At 34.2% G+C, this 21,427-nt stretch overlaps 1 protein-coding gene across 13 annotated transcripts in view; it reads left to right on the top strand.

Annotated features, from left to right (window-relative positions):
- KANSL1L (KAT8 regulatory NSL complex subunit 1 like) overlaps positions 1-21,427 on the top strand; it is a 146,065-nt gene that overhangs the window by 109,804 nt on the left and 14,834 nt on the right. For all 13 annotated transcript variants that reach the window (XM_027122469.1, XM_027122493.1, XM_027122494.1 and 10 more), the window contains 2 exons: positions 11,064-11,229; positions 14,136-14,243. In XM_027122469.1, coding sequence (XP_026978270.1) covers positions 11,064-11,229; positions 14,136-14,243 — 274 coding nt within the window. The remainder of the gene's footprint in view (positions 1-11,063; positions 11,230-14,135; positions 14,244-21,427) is intronic.

The following is a 21,427-nucleotide window of genomic DNA, read 5'->3' on the forward strand; positions in this document are numbered from 1 at the left end:
TGCTGGACCCCCAGGTTCAGAAGCCTGATGTGGGGTTCAGAACTTTCACTCCAGTGGGGGAGCTTCTGTGGTATAATTGTTTTCCAGTTTGTGGGTCACCCACCTGGAGAGTATGAGATTTGATTTTATTGCAATTGCATCCCTCCTACTCTCTCTTTGTGGCTTCTCCTTTGTCTTTGGATGTAGGGTATCTTTTTTGGTATGTTCCAGAGGTTTTTTTTAATGGTTGTTCAGCAGTTAGTTGTGATTCCAGTGTTCTTGTAAAAAGGGGTAAACACACATCCTTCTACTCTGCCATTTTGAGCTAATCCCCTATAGTTAGGTTTAAATCTATCATTTTGATTTTGTTATTTGTTTTTTTATTTCTCTCATATATTATTTGTTCTTTTTTTCCTGCCTTTTTTCTTTCCCTTGAAATTAAATTACCTTAGACTGGCCTTTGTTATTTCATTCTATGCATGTGTAGATTGTTATTTGACAAAAGAATGAAATGTGCCCTATGGAATTTCTGGAGCCCTTTCTCTGAGAAGCTTCCTTTTTTTATGGCAGTCTCCTCTATAAGTTGTAGCCATCTTTTTCTCCCCAAAGTTTAACATCTGTATCTTAAAATCTTCTAGACTGACACACTCTTCTTGGACCCCCATCCTTGTGCAAAAAGCTGGTAGATTTATCGGATCTCATTTGTTTTTCTTCTCTCAGGGATAAGTCATGTGCTACCTGTTGTCCAAGTTCTGAAAACAGTTGTTTGATAAAAGTCCCATAGGTGTACTTCTTTTTTTTAATTAAAGTATAGTTGATTTTCAATATTATATTAGTTTCTGATGTATGAGATAGTTATTCAATATTTTTATAGATTATACTCCATTCAAAATTATTACAAGATAATGGCTATATTTCCCTGTACTGTACATTATATCATTGTTGCTTATTTATTCTATACATAGTAGTTTGTCTCTTAATCCCATACCCCTATCTCCCCCCTACTTCCTTCCCTCTCCCCACTGGTAACCACTAGTGGAATTGCTGGATCATATGGTAGTTGTATCTTTAGTTTTTTGAAGAAACACCATACCATTTTCCATAGTGGCTGTACCAGTTTACAGTCCCACCAACAGTGTGCAAGTGTTCCATTTCTTCCACATCCTCACCAACATTTGTTATTTGTAGACTCTTTGATAATAGCCTTTCTGACAGGTGTGAGGGGATATCTCATTGTAGTTTTGATTTGCATTTCTCTGATGATTAGTGATGTTGAGCATTTTTTCATGTGCCTATTGGCCATCTGTGTGTCTTCTTTGGAAAAATGTCTATTTAGGTCTTCTGCCCATATTTTGATTGGGTTGTTTATTTTTTTGCTGTTGCATTGTATGAGTGGTTTATAAATTTTGGATATTAACCCCTTATCAGTCATATCATTTGCAAATATTTTCTCCTATTCACTGGTAGGTTGTCTTTTCATTTTGTCAGTGGTTTCCTTTGCTGTGCAAAAGCTTTTAAGTTTAATTAGGTCCCATTTGTTTATTACTTCATGGACAGAAATGGAATTGCCTTTTCTACTTTCAAAACTGATTTCTTAATAACATATCCCATTTAGCTATTGCTTAATCTCTTCTCCACAACAAATTTGAAAGTGTCTGTATTTATCTCTGTTACACGTTGGGTTCCCTGAGAAGCACTGCAATGTCATAATGTTATTTTACTCTTCACCCTGCTGTAGTATGATGTCCAACAAAAGCATTTTATTGAAACAGTTTTTTAAAGGTCAAAGTGACTTTTTAATTACGTCACTTAGCCAGATCCAATGCTGAACTTTTGATTCCAGTAATATGGTGGGATAATTATCTTAGGAAAGCTTCTGGATACAAAGTATTAGAATGTAAAGTATCAAATTTTTTTTGAATTTTAAATAACTTTATTATCATTTGTTAAATTATGCAAGACATTTTCGTATAAAGTAAAAATATATTGCTTATGAAAAAGTGAACAAGTTAATGAAAGGTATCGACTACATCATGAATTGAAAAATTGCTACACAAATTTATTTTCTTTGTTGTAAATGATACAATGTATATTATGACTACTCCTTTAACCAATTTTAATGGAAAAATTCATTGCTGCTATAAAACTATAGAAAAAGGGTTACCTCACTTTTGCTGGGCTCTTAGAGAATCTAAAAGTTTATTTTAAAAACCATCTTTTCCCATTGAGAAACTACATTTGAGGAAATTGCTTTAAACTTTTTGCTAAGCTTAGTGAAATTAAATTCACAATTAATTTGGTCTTTTGAATTAAGTTTGCTCATTATTCCTTCCTTCTTTCAACAAATAATTTCCGAACATCTACTGTGTGTAAAGGTACTCTGTTAAGGGCTGTGAAGGAGGCAGAGGTGATTATGTCATAAGAATATTTTTTACAGTGAATGCCTAACCTGGCTCAAAAAGTGGAAATCCTCAGAATTAAAAAGGAAGGAAAGAAAGGAGAAAGAGAAGTAGAAATTTTTGTTTAATAGTCTTGATAGAGACTGGAGGCAAAGCCTAGAATCCAGGAGGTGTGAGGAGACATATTAAAAGATTCTGCATAAAGCCAAGAGCCTTCAATGCTACTCACTTTGTGAGTGCATGAACTGGAACTCAGACCTGCTGAACAGCAATGTAAAGAACTTGCCTTTCTTTGCCTTGGGCTCTGGCTGAAAAATGGAAAATAGATTTTCTGCATAGAATTTGTAATGACACGTCAGGCCTTTTACATCTTTAAAGTCTGAAATCATTCTACCTAAGAGTTTTACTTGAAAAGACAAGTATTGTGGGCTTCCCTGATGGTGCAGTGGTTAAGAATCTGCCTACCAATGCGGGGGCCACGGGTTTGAGCCCTGGCCCAGGAAGATTCCCACATGCTGCAGAGTGGCTGAACCCATGTGCCACAGCTACTGAGCCTGCCCTTTAGAGCCTGCGAGCCACAACTACTGAGCCCACGTGCCACAACTACTGAAGCTCATGCTCCTGGAGCCCGTGCTCCACAACAGGAGAGGCCACAACAATGAGAAGCCCATGTACCGCAACAAAGAGTAGCCCCTGCTTGCAGCACCTAGAGAAAGCCCATGCGCAGCAATGAAGACCCAACACAGCCAGAAATAAACAACAAACAAATTAATTAATTAAAAAAAAGACAAGAATTGCATTTTAAAATGGTTAGCTGTTCCAGATGGCTGGAAGAAATAAATGTATATCCTTTCTAGGGGAATGAACTCTCAATAGTTTCCCCTAGGATTCCCCTGAATAAAATTCCAATAAATGTGAATTCCTAATTTTAAAAAAATATAAAATCAGACACAGCAACAAAGCAACATCAAGAAAGTCAGCAAAAACAAACTCCCACCCCCCCACACACACACATCCTTACAAAAATAACTTCAGCTACTGCAGTTATCATATACAGAATGCAAAATTAAGTAAGTTTATATGTTTAAGGAAAATAAATCAGAAAATTAGTAATATGATTAAGAAATAGGTAGATAAAACTAAAGAGAGAATTGGCGGTTAGAAAATAGATCTCAATGAAATTATATAAAATGAAATACAGAGAGAAAAAAGAATTGTAAGATATGAAGAGAAATGAACAAATATAAAGGTTAGAGGAGAAGATGTAGCATATGTCTTCAGAGAGGGAAACACCTAGGATAGCTGGCTCCTGCAACCACTTTTGCCCTGGAGCTTTGGCAGAAATTTTCAAATTTGGTTCAGATGCTAATAGATGATAGGTATGGGGGATGCTGTTGGGTGTGTTTTGGGAGACCTGAAGCACATGGCCATTTATCACTTCAGAACATTTTTGACCAATGTTTTCCTCATAACATTTGCTAAATACCTGGGCTGCAGAGAACAGGAGGCTTAAAAAAAACATCAATGACAAAAACCCCTTTAAAGCAGTGTGGCACTCCTCAGTATACTCTTAAGATTTTTTTTTCTTAAGGTCTGAATGATCAGGGGAAATTCTGTAAAATACACCAAACACTTAGCTGAAAACCTTGAAGGGCCAGGAACAAATCAGATATAGAAAACCATAGTAGGGCGGTAACCCAAGCTTAACTGAGTGCACTCCCTGAATAGATGAAAGGAGAGAAACCTGCTGTTTATCTGCTTAGCAGTAGGGAAAGAGAACCCTCTATGGAGAAAGATTACATCATTTGGAGTCTTTATGATTTTTTAAAAAATACGATCTGGCATTCAATCAAAAATTACTAGGCATCCCAAAAGACAGGACCATATGACCAGCCTTCAAGAGAGAAAAACAGACAATAGTGACAAACCATCAAGTGATTCTGATAATTGGATTTAATAGCCAAGATCTTTAAAATGGCTGTGATTAATATGTTGAAAAAATAGAGAACAAGTGGAAAAAGACAGATTATTTTACCAGATATTTGGAATCTATTTTTTAAAAATAGAGTCATATGAACATTCTCAAACTCAAAATATAACATGTGAAATTAATACTTCACCAGATGATGAGTTTAACTACAAATTAGATGGAGCATAAGATATGATTAATGAACTAAAAGACTTATTAATATAAAATACTCAAATAGAAGCACAGAGATAAAACAGAATTTTAAAAATACAGAAACAGAATTAGAGAACTGTAAATCAGTGAAAAAAATTAACCATATATGTTATTAGACTCTAGAAGAAAGGAGAGAGAATAGGACAGAAATAACATTTGAACAGATAATAATAGAGAGTATTTCCTAAACTAAAACAGGACATCAACCCATAGATTCAAGAAATTCTGTGAACCTCAAAAATAACAAATACATAGAAATTACATCAAGATGTATTATAGTAAGCCTGCTAAAAAGTGAAGACAGAAAATATTAAAAGCAGTCAGGGTAAAAAAAGACACATTACCTTCAAATGAGGGCAACCATAAGACTTAACTACTCAATAGAAACAATGGAAGCCAGATAAAAATGCAAATATTCTTAAAATGCTGAAAGAAAAAAAATGCTAGAATTCTATATCCACAAAAATATCCTTCAAAAATGATGATATACAAAGGTTTCAGATAAGTAAAAATGGAAAGAATTTGTTGACAGCAAATCTACACATAATAATAGCAAAGGGAGAAGGAACATGATCCCAGATGGAAACAGAATTGTAGAAAGAAGCTAAGAACAATGGAAAAGATAAATATATGGGTAATTTAAATGTTGACAATGAAAATAATAACAGTAATATAATGTAGAGCTTTATATATGGGATTAAAATGCCTTACAACAATAACAAAGAGGAGAGTAAATGGAGTTAAAGTCTTCTAATGTCCCATTGTTTTCAGGGAAGTGGTAAAAAGAATGATTTGTTTTATACTCTAAAAGCCATAACTTAAGGATTCATTGTAATCTCTAGGAAAACCACTAAAAGAAAAGAAAAGAATGTATAAGTTTAAGTTAACTGAGGGGAAAAATATGACAAAATATTTTATCTATCCTAATAAACAATAGGAATCAGTGAAACATAGAAACATACATATGCAATGAATTTCCATATATTGATACAATATAGAAAATAAATCTAGTTGCTGGTTCTTTGCAAAGAAATTGATAAACCCCTAGCATTTTCCTCAAGAAGAATCGAAGGTTGCTTTGACATTTAAAAATTTGTTAATGTAATAACCACATAATTAGATTAAAGAAGAAAAGCCAAGTAATCATTTCAATAGGTTCACAAAAAGTGTATGATTAAGTTCAACATTAATATACTTAAAAGAATACTTTTGGCAAAGTAGGCATACATTCTGATAAAGAATATACCAAAAAAACTACAATCATTCTTCACCCTTATTATTCTTAATTATAAAAAATTAAAAGCATTTCCTTTATAATGAGGGACAAAACAATATGTCCTTTGGTCATTTCTGTTCATTATTGAACTGGTGAGACTATCTAGCATGGTTGGAACCTTATAAATAATAATAAATAAAGGTTTTAGGACTGAATGAAAGAAACTAAACTGTCATGACTTTTAGATAATATGTTTGGTTAATAGAAAGCTAAAAGAAACAACAAGTAATATTATTTGAATAAGAAAGTTTAGCAGAGTTGTGGGACATGTTCAGTATATGTCAATTGTATTTTTCAATTCCTTTTACATGAAACAATAAATATGATGGTACCTAGGAATACATCTAACAAAATATGTAAAGACTTTTAGAGAAGAAATTTACAAAGTTTTATTGAAAGAAATTAAAGACCTAAATAAATGAAGAGATACACCATATTCATGGATGGATGACCTTTAATCATAATACCAAAATTTTTAAAATCTCAAAAATCTTCCAATTGATTTACAAATTCAGTGTATTTTTAAACAAAATTCTACAGGTTTTTAATGGAAATTAAGCTATTTTAAAAAATTATTCAGAAGATGGAGTACAGCCTTTAAAAACTGTGAACCACTAGGTTGTATTTCTGAAACTTATATAATATTATAAATCAACTATACCTCAATAAAAAAATATATACAGAGGAGTGAAAAACAAGAATAACAGCCAAGACACCCCTGAGGAACAAGGTGGAGAAACTTACACTATCAAATGTCAAGATTTGGGCTTCCCTGGTGGCGCAGTGGTTGGGAGTCCGCCTGCTGATGCAGGTGACACGGATTTGTGCCCCGGTCCGGGAAGATCCCACATGCCGCGGAGCGGCTAGGCCCGTGAGCCATGGCCGCTGAGCCTGCGCGTCCGGAGCCTGTGCTCCGCAGCGGGAGAGGCCGCAACAGTGAGAGGCCCGCGTACCGCAAAAAAAAAAAAAAAAAAAAAAAAGTGTCAAGATTTATTTAAAAGATGCAATAATTAAGGCATTGGTTATTAGCACAGGCACAAATGGTAGAGTGTTAGAAATCCCTGAAACAGTCCCAGACATGTATGGAATGTGGTATATAACAGGCAGCTTTGTAGATTGGTTGGGAGAGGATGAACTAACTGTTTAGTAAAAGACGTTAAGTCAATTGGTGATCCATTTAGATGAAAAAAAAAAATGAGTTTGGATCCCTATCTCACATCTTGCACAAAGAAATCAATTTTAAACAAAGACCTAATTGCAAAAGGCAAAACAATAAAACTCTTATTAAAAAAAAAGTGGAAGAATATCTTTATGACTTAAAGGTAGGGTTTCCTCATCAAGATTCAAAAGATTTCCTCATCAAGATACAAAGAAGTGCAAACTATATATAAAGGAAACATTTAAGTTAAGAATGTCTGTTGATCAAAAGACACAAAAAAAGTGCAAAGAGAAGCTCAGACAGGGAGCAATACATAGAACCTACAAAGGATTTGTAACTTTCAAGAGTATATAAAGAGAACTTAAAAAATCAATAAGAAAAAGACATCTCAATAGAAAAATCATCAAAACATGTATTCCCCAAAAGAAGGAAAATTGGCCAATTATAGGTATGAAAATGAGGTCAACTTAAACAGTAAACAGAGCAATACAAATTTCAACCATGAGATATTTGTATGGTCTCAAATTGGCAAAAATAAGAATTCCGACAGTACCCTTGTTGGTATGAATCTGAAGCAGTGAGAACTAAAATCTGCTCTGTTGGAGTGTAAATTAGTTGTAACTACTTGGTAATACAATATTTTATCTAGTGAAGTTGAGTATGTGTGTTCATGCGTTTGTATAACCCAGCAATTCCATTTCTAGCAGTGTACTCTAGAGAATCTTACACCCATGTGCCAGGAGACAAATGTAATAATATCCATACTATCATTGTTCATAATGGTAAAACACTAGAAACAATCTAGGTATTTATATACAGTAGAATGATTAATTGCATGCACATAATGTTGAGTAATAAAGCAGGAAAATACATCTAGCATTATTCTGTGTATTTACATTTTTAAAGCATAGGAATTTAAATAGTAAATTATATAGGATTACATATACTTTTGTAGAAAAACTATAAAGAAAAAACAAGGAAATGATAAAATTAAAATTCAGGATAGCAGTTACTCCTGGAAATGTGAGAGAAAAATATGACTGAGGAGGCACATTGTATTAGTTAAGGTATAGGTTTAGCTGCATTTGACAGAAATCCCAAATAGTGATGTAAGCAAGATGTAAGTTTATTTCTTTGTTTTGAAACAGATTGAAAATATTCTAGGCATGACAACCATGCTCTACATGGTTATCTAGGAACCAGGCTCCTGCTGCCTTTTTGTTTAATTTTTTGAGCATTACCCTCACTCACAAGATTATGGTGGCTCACCATCACAGGTGGAAGTATGGAGGGCTAAGTGACCTTCTTAAGGTCAGTTTCTAAATGTTGCACACGTGACTTCTCATGGTGTTCTGGCTAGAATTTAGTAATTTTTAGATGCAAGGAAGCTTGAGAAATGTGCCCAGCTGAAAATCAAGAGTTTTAGAACAGGGAGGAGAACACAGATACTGGAAAGAAAGTAGCAATCTCTGCCACAGGCTCATGGGGCCAGGATAGCAAGAGAAGTCATCAAAGTATTGGTGTTGTTCTGTTTCTTAAAGTAGGATGGTGAGTATAGGTCCTTTTTAAACATTATTTTATACCTTCCTTATAAATTATATACTCTTTTGTATATATGAAATGTTTCATTATTAAAGTTACATGTAATGGATACTTTTCAGGCTTTACTTTGCTTGAATCTTATGCAGCATATGGTATTGTTGATCACACCCTCTAGACATTTGAATTTTTATTGGCAAGAATCTCCAGATTTTTCTCTTATTTCTCCATCCATTCCTTTTCAGCCTCCTGGGCTTCACTTTCTCTGAAGGGGAAAAAAGGCCTTTTCCTAGATGCCCCTCACTTGTCTCCATATTTATTTAGGATAGTTTCAAATTGGCTAATGGGTTTCCTGGATTTGGAAAAATTGCAAGAGAAAACTAATTATATGGTAAATATTCAGATTTTATCAACTTTTATTCATAATGTTCTAGCCATACATGAAAAAAGAGAGGTTAGCACATTTTCTTTGTAATTTTATATAATTGTTCCTTATATCTTTTTGAACTACATCACAAAAGAACAAATAATTCTAGAGTGAGTCAAAAGTACCAGTGCATCTTGTAAAGGTAAGAAACAGCAACTGTTCCCATAGATATATACATATAACATTATTAGAATAAATGTTAGAAATAACTCACATCTTTATAATCACATACCACATGTTATATCTTCTTATAAAAATCATCAATTTACTTGACTACCCGGCATAATGACTGCATTTCCTAGCCTTCCTTGCAGCTGGGTATGACTAGCTGACATAAGTCTTGGCCAGTGGAATATAAAAAGAAGTCATTACATGATAAATTTTAGCATATATTAACAGGGACTATTTTTTCCCCAATGAAATAGTCTCAGGCACACATGTATTTGAAAAGTTCTATTCACCTAAATTTGTTAAAAGCAAATGAGATAAAATTCATTTGGTCAGCATTCAAGTTTCAACCATATGTTAAGGACTGTGTCAGGTTCTGGGAATACAGGATTGAACAAATTATAGTCCAACCTTCAAGGAGCTCACGGTCCAGAGGAAATCTAGTTAAATGCTATGGGAGATGTGGCCATGACCAAGGTGCTGTGGAAACACAGAAAATGCCAGTTAGCCAGGAAACTCAAACTCAAGAAAGTGATAAACTTAATGTAAGTTTATAAAATAATTTTTTAAAAAATAGCATCCAAAATTCTCAGTTATTATAAGTATTTTAAATATAATTTCCATTAAAAAAATGAGTCCTAATGTTATTGTAGTAGGTGGAGGTAAGAATGACAGAAGGAACACAGGTGAACTCCATTAACTTTTAAAATATTTTCTCTATTTTATAGATTTTTTACATTGGTTGTATACTAATCTTATAGCCAGAAAAAAATAATTTTAAAATCCAACATTTAAACAGAATATGTATTTTTTAAATGTAGCAACATAATTTTTTGATTTAGCAACATGGTTTTCATGAGATTTCTGATTGAAATCTTTATCTTAAACTCAAACTCATGTAACATATTGCATATTTTATTTTATTATTATTATTTTTTTTTTGCGGTACGCGGGCCTCTCACTGTTGTGGCCTCTCCTGTTGCGGAGCACAGGCTCCGGACGCGCAGGCTCAGCGGCCATGGCTCACGGGCCTAGCCGCTCCGCGGCATGTGGGATCTTCCCGGACCGGGGCACAAACCCGTGTCCCCTGCATCGGCAGGTGGACTCTCAACCACTGCGCCACCAGGGAAGCCCCATATTGCATATTTTATACATATCTTTTTTAATATTTTCAATTCAATTTTACTTAATGTAAATATGTAATACATATGTCTTCATAGTACTTCACTGTTATTGCAGTGTAGATATTGTCTCACATTATAATTTAAGGCAGACTCTAATTTCACTCATTGGTTATAACAGATTAGAAGGAGGAAAACAGTACAGTTGACCCTGGAACAAGGTGAGGGTTAGGGGCGTCAACCCCTACTCAGTAAAAAATCTATGTATAACTTTACAGTCAGTTGGCCTTCCTCCCTATCTGTGGTTCAGCATCCGAGGATTCGGCCAACCACAGATCATGTAATACTATAGTGCCTATTTAGTGAAAGAAACCCACTTATAAGTGGACCTGCACAGTTCAAACCTCTGTTTAAGGGTCAACTGTATGCACAGTTCTTAATCATAACATAGTACCCGCTCACTGTCATATTTTTCACTAATCTGGAGTGTAACCATTTTCTTGTGACCTAAAGTTGTTCAAACTCATTTCTCTTTTTTATGATTTCTTAAGATGGGAGAAAGACCCATTTTCACAGACTTTACTCTTCATTTTGAAGGACTGAAAAGGGACTTGTCAAATCTCATCACACTCATGGCCTTCTATATCTTTGCTTCTATCACTTAGTCTAGGTCATTGTAAAGCACTCTCCCCAAGGTGATTTAGTGATCCAGGACTTATTGCTGGTGTCATTCAGATATTGTACTATAACTGTTATATTCTCTCTGATTAGCTTTTCAACAAAAATGAACTCTTTATTTTTTTTTCCTTGCAGACTTTGCCTTCAAAAGAAACAAGGTTTTTAAATACTACACAAATGCCTTGCCTGCAATCATCTTCAATTTGGAGCAGCTGTGAACACAATTCAAAGTCTCAAATATTAACAGAACATGTATCAGAGTTAGATTCTTCTTTCCATTCCGTTCTATCATTGCCATCAGGTAAGATTCCTTTTAAAAAATTTCTAAGTAACTGACTTTTTTATGGTGAAATCTAATCCTGTAAATACAAGGAATCTGATAAACTTTTATCAGTTGTCACTGGATATTACAGCTAAACAGTTTTCATAGAGAAATTAATCTAGTCACATGCTGAATTAATGTTCTATCTTTCGGTTGATTTTTTTTTTTTTTTTTGCGGTACGCGGGCCTCTCACTGTTGTGGCCTCTCCCGTTGCGGAGCACAGGCTCCAGACGCGCAGGCTCAGCGGCCATGGCTCACGGGCCTAGCCGCTCCGCGGCATGTGGGATCTTCCCGGACTGGGGCACGAACCCGTGTCCCCTGCATCGGCAGGCGGACTCTCAACCACTGCACCACCAGGGAAGCCCTAGGTTGATTTTTTAATTCCTTGGAAACCATTTTGACTTACTTTGGGAAATTTTTAGCTTTTGATCTCCTTTTGATGTTAAATTTTTAGCATGTTATTGATAACATGGCTGTGCTGTTGAAATGTTTCTCAGTAAGTCAGAGTTCGTTTTCTAATGTGTTGTTTTGCATGGAGTTTTCCCTGCCATGTAGTATTCCTCCATCTATAATCAGCATTGAATTTCTCTGAGAGAAGAAAATTGTCCATCTTTAGACATAGTCAACTTCTGAACCTCAAAAATACCTGTAATATACAACCGAGCAGATGAGGCATTGCATCCCTATATCCCTAAGATGGCTTTAAGTTTCTTTCCAGTTCTGTCTTCTGTTCGAATGTTTCCAATCTTACCTACATTGGAACTGAAGTAAATATTTAGGGTAAAAAAGCAAACATTCTTCACACTGGTTATCTCAGGTTCCTCTCTTTATGGGAAGATATCTCAAATGGGCTTTTGTTTCCTTTTCAGCTTTTGGTTCTAATCATCCAGGGACTGCTCCTCTTTGTAAAGCACTATTTCTTGTACCTATTCCTGCCCTGAATGTTAGTTTGGTTTTTACCAGTATTACAGTGGTTTCTTAGCTACACACCATACTTTGAAGTAAGTTCCTGGTAGGAACTATTTTACTCCATCCTTGAGGAAACCTTAATAATAGAAAGAAAAAATAATATATATAACAATAACACAGCTAACATTTGGTCTTAGCATACACTGGGTCCTATAAGCACATTACATTTTCTTGTTTGATGCTTGCAGCAACCCCATGAGGATAGATATTATTGTCCTCTTTATCTTACATATAAGAACATTGAGGCTTAGAGATGTTAAATTACTCATCCATAGTACACAGCTAGTAAATGATGGAGACAGGATTTGATCTGAGGTGGTCATTCTCCAGAGCCACACTCCTAACCATACTCTTTACTGCCTTTCTGTTTTCTTATTAGTAAATTTGTTTCTCTGATAACAAAAACCTAAGAGCTGGCATAAATAATCTTTCGTCCTACTATGTCACATCTAATAAGTTAAGATTAGCTTCCTTACCTACTACTTAGGGTTATCCATTTCTTCTTGTGTTCATTTAATAAAAATCTGAATACCTGCTGTATACTAGGTATTAAGTAGGTGGTAGGAGTATAAATACAAATAAATCCCTCAAGGTACTTGCATTCTAGTTTGACAACTGAAATATAAACTAATAAGTGTAATAAAGTGTTATGAAATTTTAATAAAAAGCCCACAGGTCACAGTGTGGGTTCTAAGGAAGGTATATGGGTAGACCAAGCACCTTCCCTAGTTATGTCATGTTTTCCCACAACTCAAGAACAACAGTGGTAGAATAGGCGATACTCCATATAAAAGTTAAGTGATATTTCATTGGAAAAACTTATGTTTTGATAATTGGAAATATCAGAATCCTGAAATGTTTAAGTAGCATATTTAATTTGTATTCTTATTTTCATTTTGTCATATAGTTTTATTATGGTCATAGTATAGTGATAGCATTGAAATCCACCTTACATCTGACCCTTGGGAGAGTCTCCAAGTGATATTTATGAACCCATTTTTTTGTGTAGAAAAATTTTTCCACACTTGAGTATGGATCTGCCATTAAAATACACCTTTTGATGGAGAAATACTTGTTTAAAATTGAGACCCTTCCTGGGTCTATCCTTATTTATGCATTCATAATTAGTTTTCTTAAAAATGAATACCTTCTTTCTGTAGCAAAACTTTGAATAAATCAGCTGCTTTATAAAATATTTCTTTATGTTTCTTAGGAAAAAGTTTAGGTGTCTGTTGAATGCTTTTTAAAATGATTGTTTTTGCATTCTTGACTGAAGAAAATACCCTTTAGTTAATAAATGTGAAGCACATCTATTTTATTTATTTAGCTCCTCTTTTGGTTGTGAATATGGAATATAAACATAGTGAATTGAACGACTCTCCTAAGTCTCTGTTTAAAAGAAGAGAACTAGTTTGTCAATATGTTTTGATCTTTGTAAAAGTAGATTCCATTTTGTGATTCATAATACTAGTAAACTAAGGGAATGTGAAACAGCATTTTCATAAAAGGTTGCATCTGAATTATAGTGGTTTTCCCTCAAGTAATTAAAATCATGTAATTATGTCTTTTGGAAACTTTATTTCAAATGCAGAGTTTGTAGGGGTGGGGTGGAATGGATTTAGAGTCAGGCAGGTTTGGCTCTATATTTTATTAAAGACCTTTGTTTCATCTGCAAATAGTATTTAATATTTATATTTGTTCATCTTAGTTTATGAAATTGTTCATTGTTAGTGTTGTTTATTTTACATATAATCAGTAATTTCCAAAATACTGCTAACAACACGCTTGGAAAGAATAGTTTGCCACTTCTAATAGTTATGACTTTTCAAGCTTTGGCTTATTTTTCTAAGTCTTAATATTGGAGTCTGTAAAGAGTGATTTCACTGAAAACATTTTTTTTGCTTTATTTTTCTAGATGTGCCTCTTCATTTTCACCTTGAAACATTGTTAAAAAAGACTGAAATAAAAGGAGATCTTTCTGAAAATAAATTTGTAGGAGACTGTATCATATCTCCATCACCTGGTATGTCATTTACAAATCTTGGTACTTTATATACCTTTTATATCTTTCGTATACTTATTACTTTTGCTAAGGAAGTAAAATTTAACAAAGGAATGAATGTAAATCCTTAATTTTTAATATTCACTTTTCACAAATCACACACATACAAATAGAAAATACACAGGAGTAATCCTAACAGGATACTTATTGAATGAGAATTATGAAATATTATTGATAAATATAAAAGGAAATTTAAATAAACATGGGGGTACAGCACTGCTGGATGGTAAGAATAATTAGGATATCAGTTCTGACTTTTGATTTATGTTTAATGCAACGTTCAATATAACTTGAAGTTCTAAAAGAATTTGGTTAACATAAAATAGTTGTAAAGCCCATTGGGAAGAATTAATGGGAAAATGGAAAAGGAATTGCTGGAAAAAATATTGAATCTAGCCCAACCACATATGGAAACATGACAAAAATCTATAATCATTAGCATAGATTCTATTTTGCTTACATTTAGGAAAGTAGATCCATGAAACAGACTACATAGCTTCTTCTTTATTATATAAAGGAAGAACTGTAAATCAATAAGAAAGTGGAGAATGAACAGTAATGTTAGTCTTTTGGGGGGAAAGTTTGTTTATACACTCATTTCATATCATGTATCAGAATAAATTCTACTTGGTTCCAAGAATTTTAAATAAAACACTAAAATTACAAAATAAAACTTGAAAAATTATAATGAAACTCTGAATGGGGGGTGGAGACATTGTCTATGCTGGGAATAAATCATAAAAAGAAAGAAAATACATCAGCGTATTTTCACTATCTACAAAGCTAAAATCTCAACATCAAAACGTCACACAAGATAAATTATTTCCAGATGAAATCATCATCTCCCTCAAAAACTCAAGAATCAACTGAATGCCTGTTAGAATTAGAGTTCTGAAAGGTAGCAGATTTTTAATAAACTTATAAAATTAAGTAGCCTTTACAAATACCAGTAATAACCTATTAGAATTTGTAAAAGAATAAATTATCCTAGACATATTGACAATGAAAATATAAAATATCTAGGATTAAACCTAACAAGGAATTACATGAAGAAAACTTCAAAAGTTTACAGAGGAACATGAGTATATGCTTATATGGAGAGAAATACCCTGTTCCTGTCAGAATATGGTAGCTTAAGATGTCATTTTTTCCAAATTAACTTATAATGTAATTCTTTTTTCAAAATTTTATTTATTTATTTTTATACAGCAGGTTCTTATTAGTTATCTATTTTATACATATTAGTGTATAAATGTCAATTCCAATCTCCCAATCATCACACCACACCACCCCCCAACTTTCCCCCCTTGATGTCCATACATTTGTTCTCTACATCTGTGTCTCTATTTCTGCCTTGCAACCTGGTTCATCTGTACCATTTTTCTAGATTCCACATATATGCGTTAATATACGATATTTGTTTTTCTCTTTCTGACTTACTTCACTCTGTATGACAGTCTCTAGGTCCATCCACGTCTCTATAAATGACCCAATTTCGTTCCTTTTTATGGCTGGGTAATATTCCATTGTATATATGTACCACATCTTCTTTATCCATTCATCTGTCGATGGGCATTTAGGTTGCTTCCATGACCTGGCTATTGTAAATAGTGCTGCAATGAACATTGGGGTGCCTGTGTCTTTTTGAATTATGGTTTTCTCAGGGTGTATGCCTAGTACTTAAAATGTAATTTCTTTTAACATCTTTATTGGACTATTATTGCTTTACATTATTGTATTAGTTGCTGCTGTTTAACAAAGTGAATCAGCTATACGTATACATATATCCCCATATCTCCTCCCTCTTGCGTCTCCCTCCCAACCTCCCTATCCCACCCCTCCAGGTGGTCACAATGCACTGAGCTGATCTCCCTGTGCTATGTGGCTGCTTCCCACTAGCTATATGTTTTACATTTGGTAGTGTGTATATATGTATCAGTGCCACTCTCTCACTTCGTCTGAGCTTACCCTTCCCCCTCCCCATGTCCTCAAGTCCATTCGCTACGTCTGCATCTTTATACCTGTCCTGCCCCTAGGTTCTTCAGAACCCTTTTTTTTTTTTTAGATTCCATATATATGTGTTAGCATATGGTATTTGTTTTTCTCTTTCTGACTTACTTCTCTGTATGACAGTCTCTAGGTCCATCCACCTCACTACAAATAACTCAATTTCGTTTCTTTTTATGGCTGAGTGATATTCCATTGAGTATATGTGCCATGTCTTCTTTATCCATTCATCTATTGATGGACACTTAGGTTGCTTCCATGTCCTGGCTATTGTAAATAGTGCTGCAATGAACATTGTGGTACATGTCTCTTTTTGAATTATGGTTTTCTCAGAGTATATGCCCAGTAGTGGGATTGCTGGGTCATATGGTAGTTCTTTTTTTTAGTTTTTTAAGGAACCTCCATACTGTTCTCCATAGTGGCTGTATCAATTTACATTCCCAGCAACAGTGCAAGAGGGTTCCCTTTTCTCCACATCCTCTCCAGCATTTATTGTTTCTAGATTTTTTGATGATGGCCATTCTGACCCGTGTGAGGTGATACCTCATTGTAGTTTTGATTTGCATTTCTTTAGTGATGTTGAGCATCCTTTCATGTGTTTGTTGGCAATCTGTATATCTTCTTTGGAGAACTTATAATGTAATTCTAATCAGAATCCCAGAATCGTTCTTCTTTTGGAACAAAGTTATTCTGAAGTTTATCTCAGAATGAAAATGTTGAATAGTCAATAAAACTTTTAAAAGATCAATAAGGAGGTGTCAGATATCGAAATATAAAGGTATAATCATTAAAACATTGTGATGCCCATGGAAGCCAAGGGAACTAAATAAAAAAAGCCTAGAGACAAACCCAAGGATTCATTATACGATAAGAGTGATATTTCCTATTAGTGTGGAAAAGATAGCCTAGCCAATAAATAACAATAAACAATTCTTATGAAGCATTCCTTATATGCCAGTACAGTACTAGTTGAAAGGCTTTGTATGTGTAAATTGTTTTAATCTGTACAACCCTGTAAGGTAGGTATTATGATTATTTTCTCCTTGACTAGCTTTTCCCAAATCACAGTTGAGTAGTAGTAGAGGCAGGATTCAAATCCAAACAGTCTCTCTCAGAGTTAATGCTTTAAACAACTAAGTTTTTCCTGTAATCAGTGGCATTAAGTAATGACTTTTTGGAAAAATAAAATGAGATCTGTATCTCATACAGCACATTAAAATAAATTTAAGACGGATGAACATAAATACATTCCAGATAGATTAAAGAGGTAAATGTTAAAAATGGTATCTTAAAAGAATTAGGAGAAAAACTAGGTGTAGTAAATGATAATAAAGAAAATGGTAACAGTCGCTAACATGTAATTGAACACTTATGTGCCAGTCACTGTGCTAAATGTTTCTCCTTTTTCCAATTACATTAATATTAGACATATTAATTATCAGTTCTGGCAAGACTGTGTAGTAAAAACAGGACCCTAAAATATTTCAGGTGCAATTAATTGATACAGGCCTTTTGGGAAGTACTGTGAAATGCATTACAAGGCCTTTAAACTACGTATTTTTTATAAGCTCATTGAGGAAAAAAAAAAAACTTGTGTACTTGTTCACAATAAATGTTTGCTAAACTGTTAACTCTGTACTCTGATCCAGCAGATCCATTTCCAAGAACCTAGTCTAATCCTAAATATGAAACCACCTTTATTCACAAATATATTTATCTTAACATTATTTGTGGTAATGAAAAATTAAAGACAACTTGAAGAGAACAGTAGGAATGTGGTTAACTGTCTATCACAGTGGAATATACAGCCTTTTAAAGGATCATAAAAGTTCATCTAAGGATGGAAACATTTATCAAAGAATGTTAAGTGATATTAAAGGACAAATGTTTTACTTCTATGGATGGTACAATTATAACCATGTAAAAATGTTTATACTTGTATCAGCCAAATGCAATGTACGGGCCTCTTGGGGATCCTGATTTGAACAACTCAGCTGTACACACACACACACACACACACACACACACACACACACACACACACACACAATTTTTGAGACAGAGAAATTTGAACATGGACTGGCTGTTGCATATTAATTATTGTGTTAGATGTAATAATGCATGTGGTTACATAAATACACATTTTATCTGTTAGTTTATTAGAGATTCAATCTGACACATAATGTAGATAAGATATGATGTCTGGGATGTGCTTTAAAATATTACAGCAAAAAAAAACTTGTGGGAGAGAGAACAAGATTGGTCACGAGCATTCATGATGCTGAATGATAGGTACAGGGGAGTTCATTATTCCATTTTCCATTTGTGTTTCTTGAAATTTTTCCACAGTGAAAAGTTAGAGAAAGGAAAAAAAGCACTAAGGCAAGAAAAAATTGCCTATGCTTGGAAAAAACACTAAAGAAATACAGGAAAATATAGCTTATGTTTACTTTTCATGATTTAATTCTACTTGGAAGTTATCCTGAGACTAAAATTTTTTTACTTAAAAAATGTGTTCATGAAGATGATTATTTTAAGAATGTCCATAATACAAATAATATCATGATGATAACAAGTAGCTCCAACAGCTAGGGAATAGCTGTTAAATGATACTGTCTCTAATCAGGAATATTAGGTGACCATCTGAAAACATAACAATGATGAGTGAGTTACCAGATTTAAAAAAATAGTTATACATATATCCAAATAAAATCATTACATTTGAAATATTAATATGAAATATATGTATATGACTGAAAGGGAATATGCAAAAACAAAGGTAATTATATTTCTTCTAATGTTGCTCTATTATTTATCTGACTTTAAAAAATGGGGCAGTGTACAGGAGTTCCCTGGTGGGCTAGTGGTTATGATTCCAGTCTTTCACTGCCATGGCCTGGGTTCAATCCCTGGTCAGGGAACTGAGATCCCACAAGCTGCGCAACCAAAAAAAAAAAAGGGCAGTGTAAATGTTAGGCTCAAAATTATTAGTGATGTATCAATAATGTAATGATATGTTAGTAATGGGAAATTAAAAGCTAGGAAATGGAAGACATTTGAATTGAATGCTACAGTAACATTAGGCACATCAATGAAGTATTTTTTTGTATACCAATCTCTCCTCCCCTATTTTCTTCATTCCCTACCACTCTCAATCCAAATAATTATTAATTAGGTTTCATCCCATATCCGTCTTAAACAGCTGGCCATTAATTTTTCTTTTCTACAGAATTAAGTAAAACTAGAGTCCAACATTTATTGAGTAACTACTCTGTGCCAGGTAGACAATTAAGTGCTAAAAAATCAAAGGCGAGTCACAGGAAATTAAAGAAATTATGTGATGGGGAAGCAGACACACAAATTACTATTAAATGATGTTAAGGGTACAGACATGATAAAAAATATTCTTAAAAAGGGGGGAGGTGAGTGTATAACTCTGCCTAGCAGAAGGTAGAGGAAGAGGAAGAGAAGTTAAAGGTTATGGGAAAAGGGCAAAAAGAGGAACTTCAGAAAGATGGTGATGCCAAGTATAGCTTTAAATACTTAACTGGAATTTAGAGGAAGAGTCAAATTTTCCAAATCATTGTTTCTCAAGTTTTAATGTGCAGATTACTTTGGTGATGTGGTTAGAATGCAGATTGATTCAGAAAGTTTGGAATGGGGTCTGAGATTCTATATTTCTAATAAGATCCCTGGTGGTTCAAATACTGTTGGCCCATATTAAGTAACAAGCTTTTAAAATGGAAAAAATGACATAACTTTTCATGGAGCCATGAAACACTGTGATGTGTTCAAGTATATACAAATAGCCTGGTATTCCTGTAGGGCAAATTGTGTGAAAGTAAATAGATGTTTTTGTGCTTTACCTCAGAGCTTGGATTTATCCTATACTCTCCTTTAGAGTTAGCAATTATGACAGAACTGCTGACTTCAGGTAACAAGAAAGTAGGGAAAAGACAAACTGAAGAATTGATTAGTTGCCAATTGTGAGGAGATACCAAAGCCAACTTAAGGGCCTATACTCATCAAAATATTCAAAGTCATGAAAGACAAGATAATGGAATTATTTCAGATACAAGAAAACTTTAAAGAGACCTGCCAACTGAACGGAGAGTGATCAGGATTTTCTGTAAAGAACATTATAGGACTAATTGGTGAAATTTGAATGAACTCTATAGTTAGCTAATAGTTAATTATTAACTTCTTGGTTTTGATAGTTGTGTTCCTATGTAAGCGAATGCCCTTGTTTTTGAAAAATACATATTGACATATTTAGAGTAGAGAAGCATCATGTCAGTATTTCATTGGCATTCAGAAAGATGAAGCCAGTGTGGTAAAATGTTAACATTTGGGGGATCTGAGTAAAAAATATATGGGACTTCTTTGTATTACTCCAAGTTTTCTATAAGTCTGAAATTATGTCAAAATAAAGTTTTATTTTTCAGAGTGCACAGAGAGGAACAATAGCACCACAACCCACGCAAGTCAGAACCCTAAGGCTCAGCCTTCTTCACCCACGCTTCCTCGTATCTAAACCCCATTATCAGTGTGACCTTATGCTTCAAACCGGCTTCTCTATATTTCTACCAATTTCAGTCTAACTTAATGATCCCTTATCTATACTCCTGAAATAGCCTAATCAAGTTTTATTTCCCTTCAATCCCTGCAGCAATTTATATTTTCAAAAAGTAAATCTAATTATGTCACACCTGCTTCCCATCCCCATCCTTTAAAATATTTGACAGAGGGAATATTCTTTAATAGAGTATCCCTAAAGCCCTACTTACATAGGCTGTTTCCTACCTGTTCGTGGTTTTCACCATGCTTCCTTACTCTAAGGTACCCGGCTGCTGTTCACTTGCCAAATTTTTCCTGTTCCCTGGTGCCTTGGGCCTTTCTACCATTCTCTCTTCCTTGCCCTTATTATCCAGCAGCTGTTTCTGTTCGTATTTTGTAATCTAACACTTTATCTGGGAAGCCTTTCCTAGAGCTCTCTTACTAGTTATACTCGGTATCTCCTATCAATAGTACTTCTGTTTTCTACCACACATTACTTGCAGTTTTTGAGAATGCGTATAAACTACATCAGGGGCATGGTCCATGCCTGTTCTTGCTCACCACTGTCCCCCCAAGGTATA

Source organism: Aethalodelphis obliquidens, unplaced genomic scaffold (genome assembly GCF_003676395.1).
Source record: "Aethalodelphis obliquidens isolate GAN/ISIS:26980383/991018 unplaced genomic scaffold, ASM367639v1 scaffold2, whole genome shotgun sequence".
Lineage (NCBI taxonomy): Eukaryota > Metazoa > Chordata > Mammalia > Artiodactyla > Delphinidae > Aethalodelphis > Aethalodelphis obliquidens.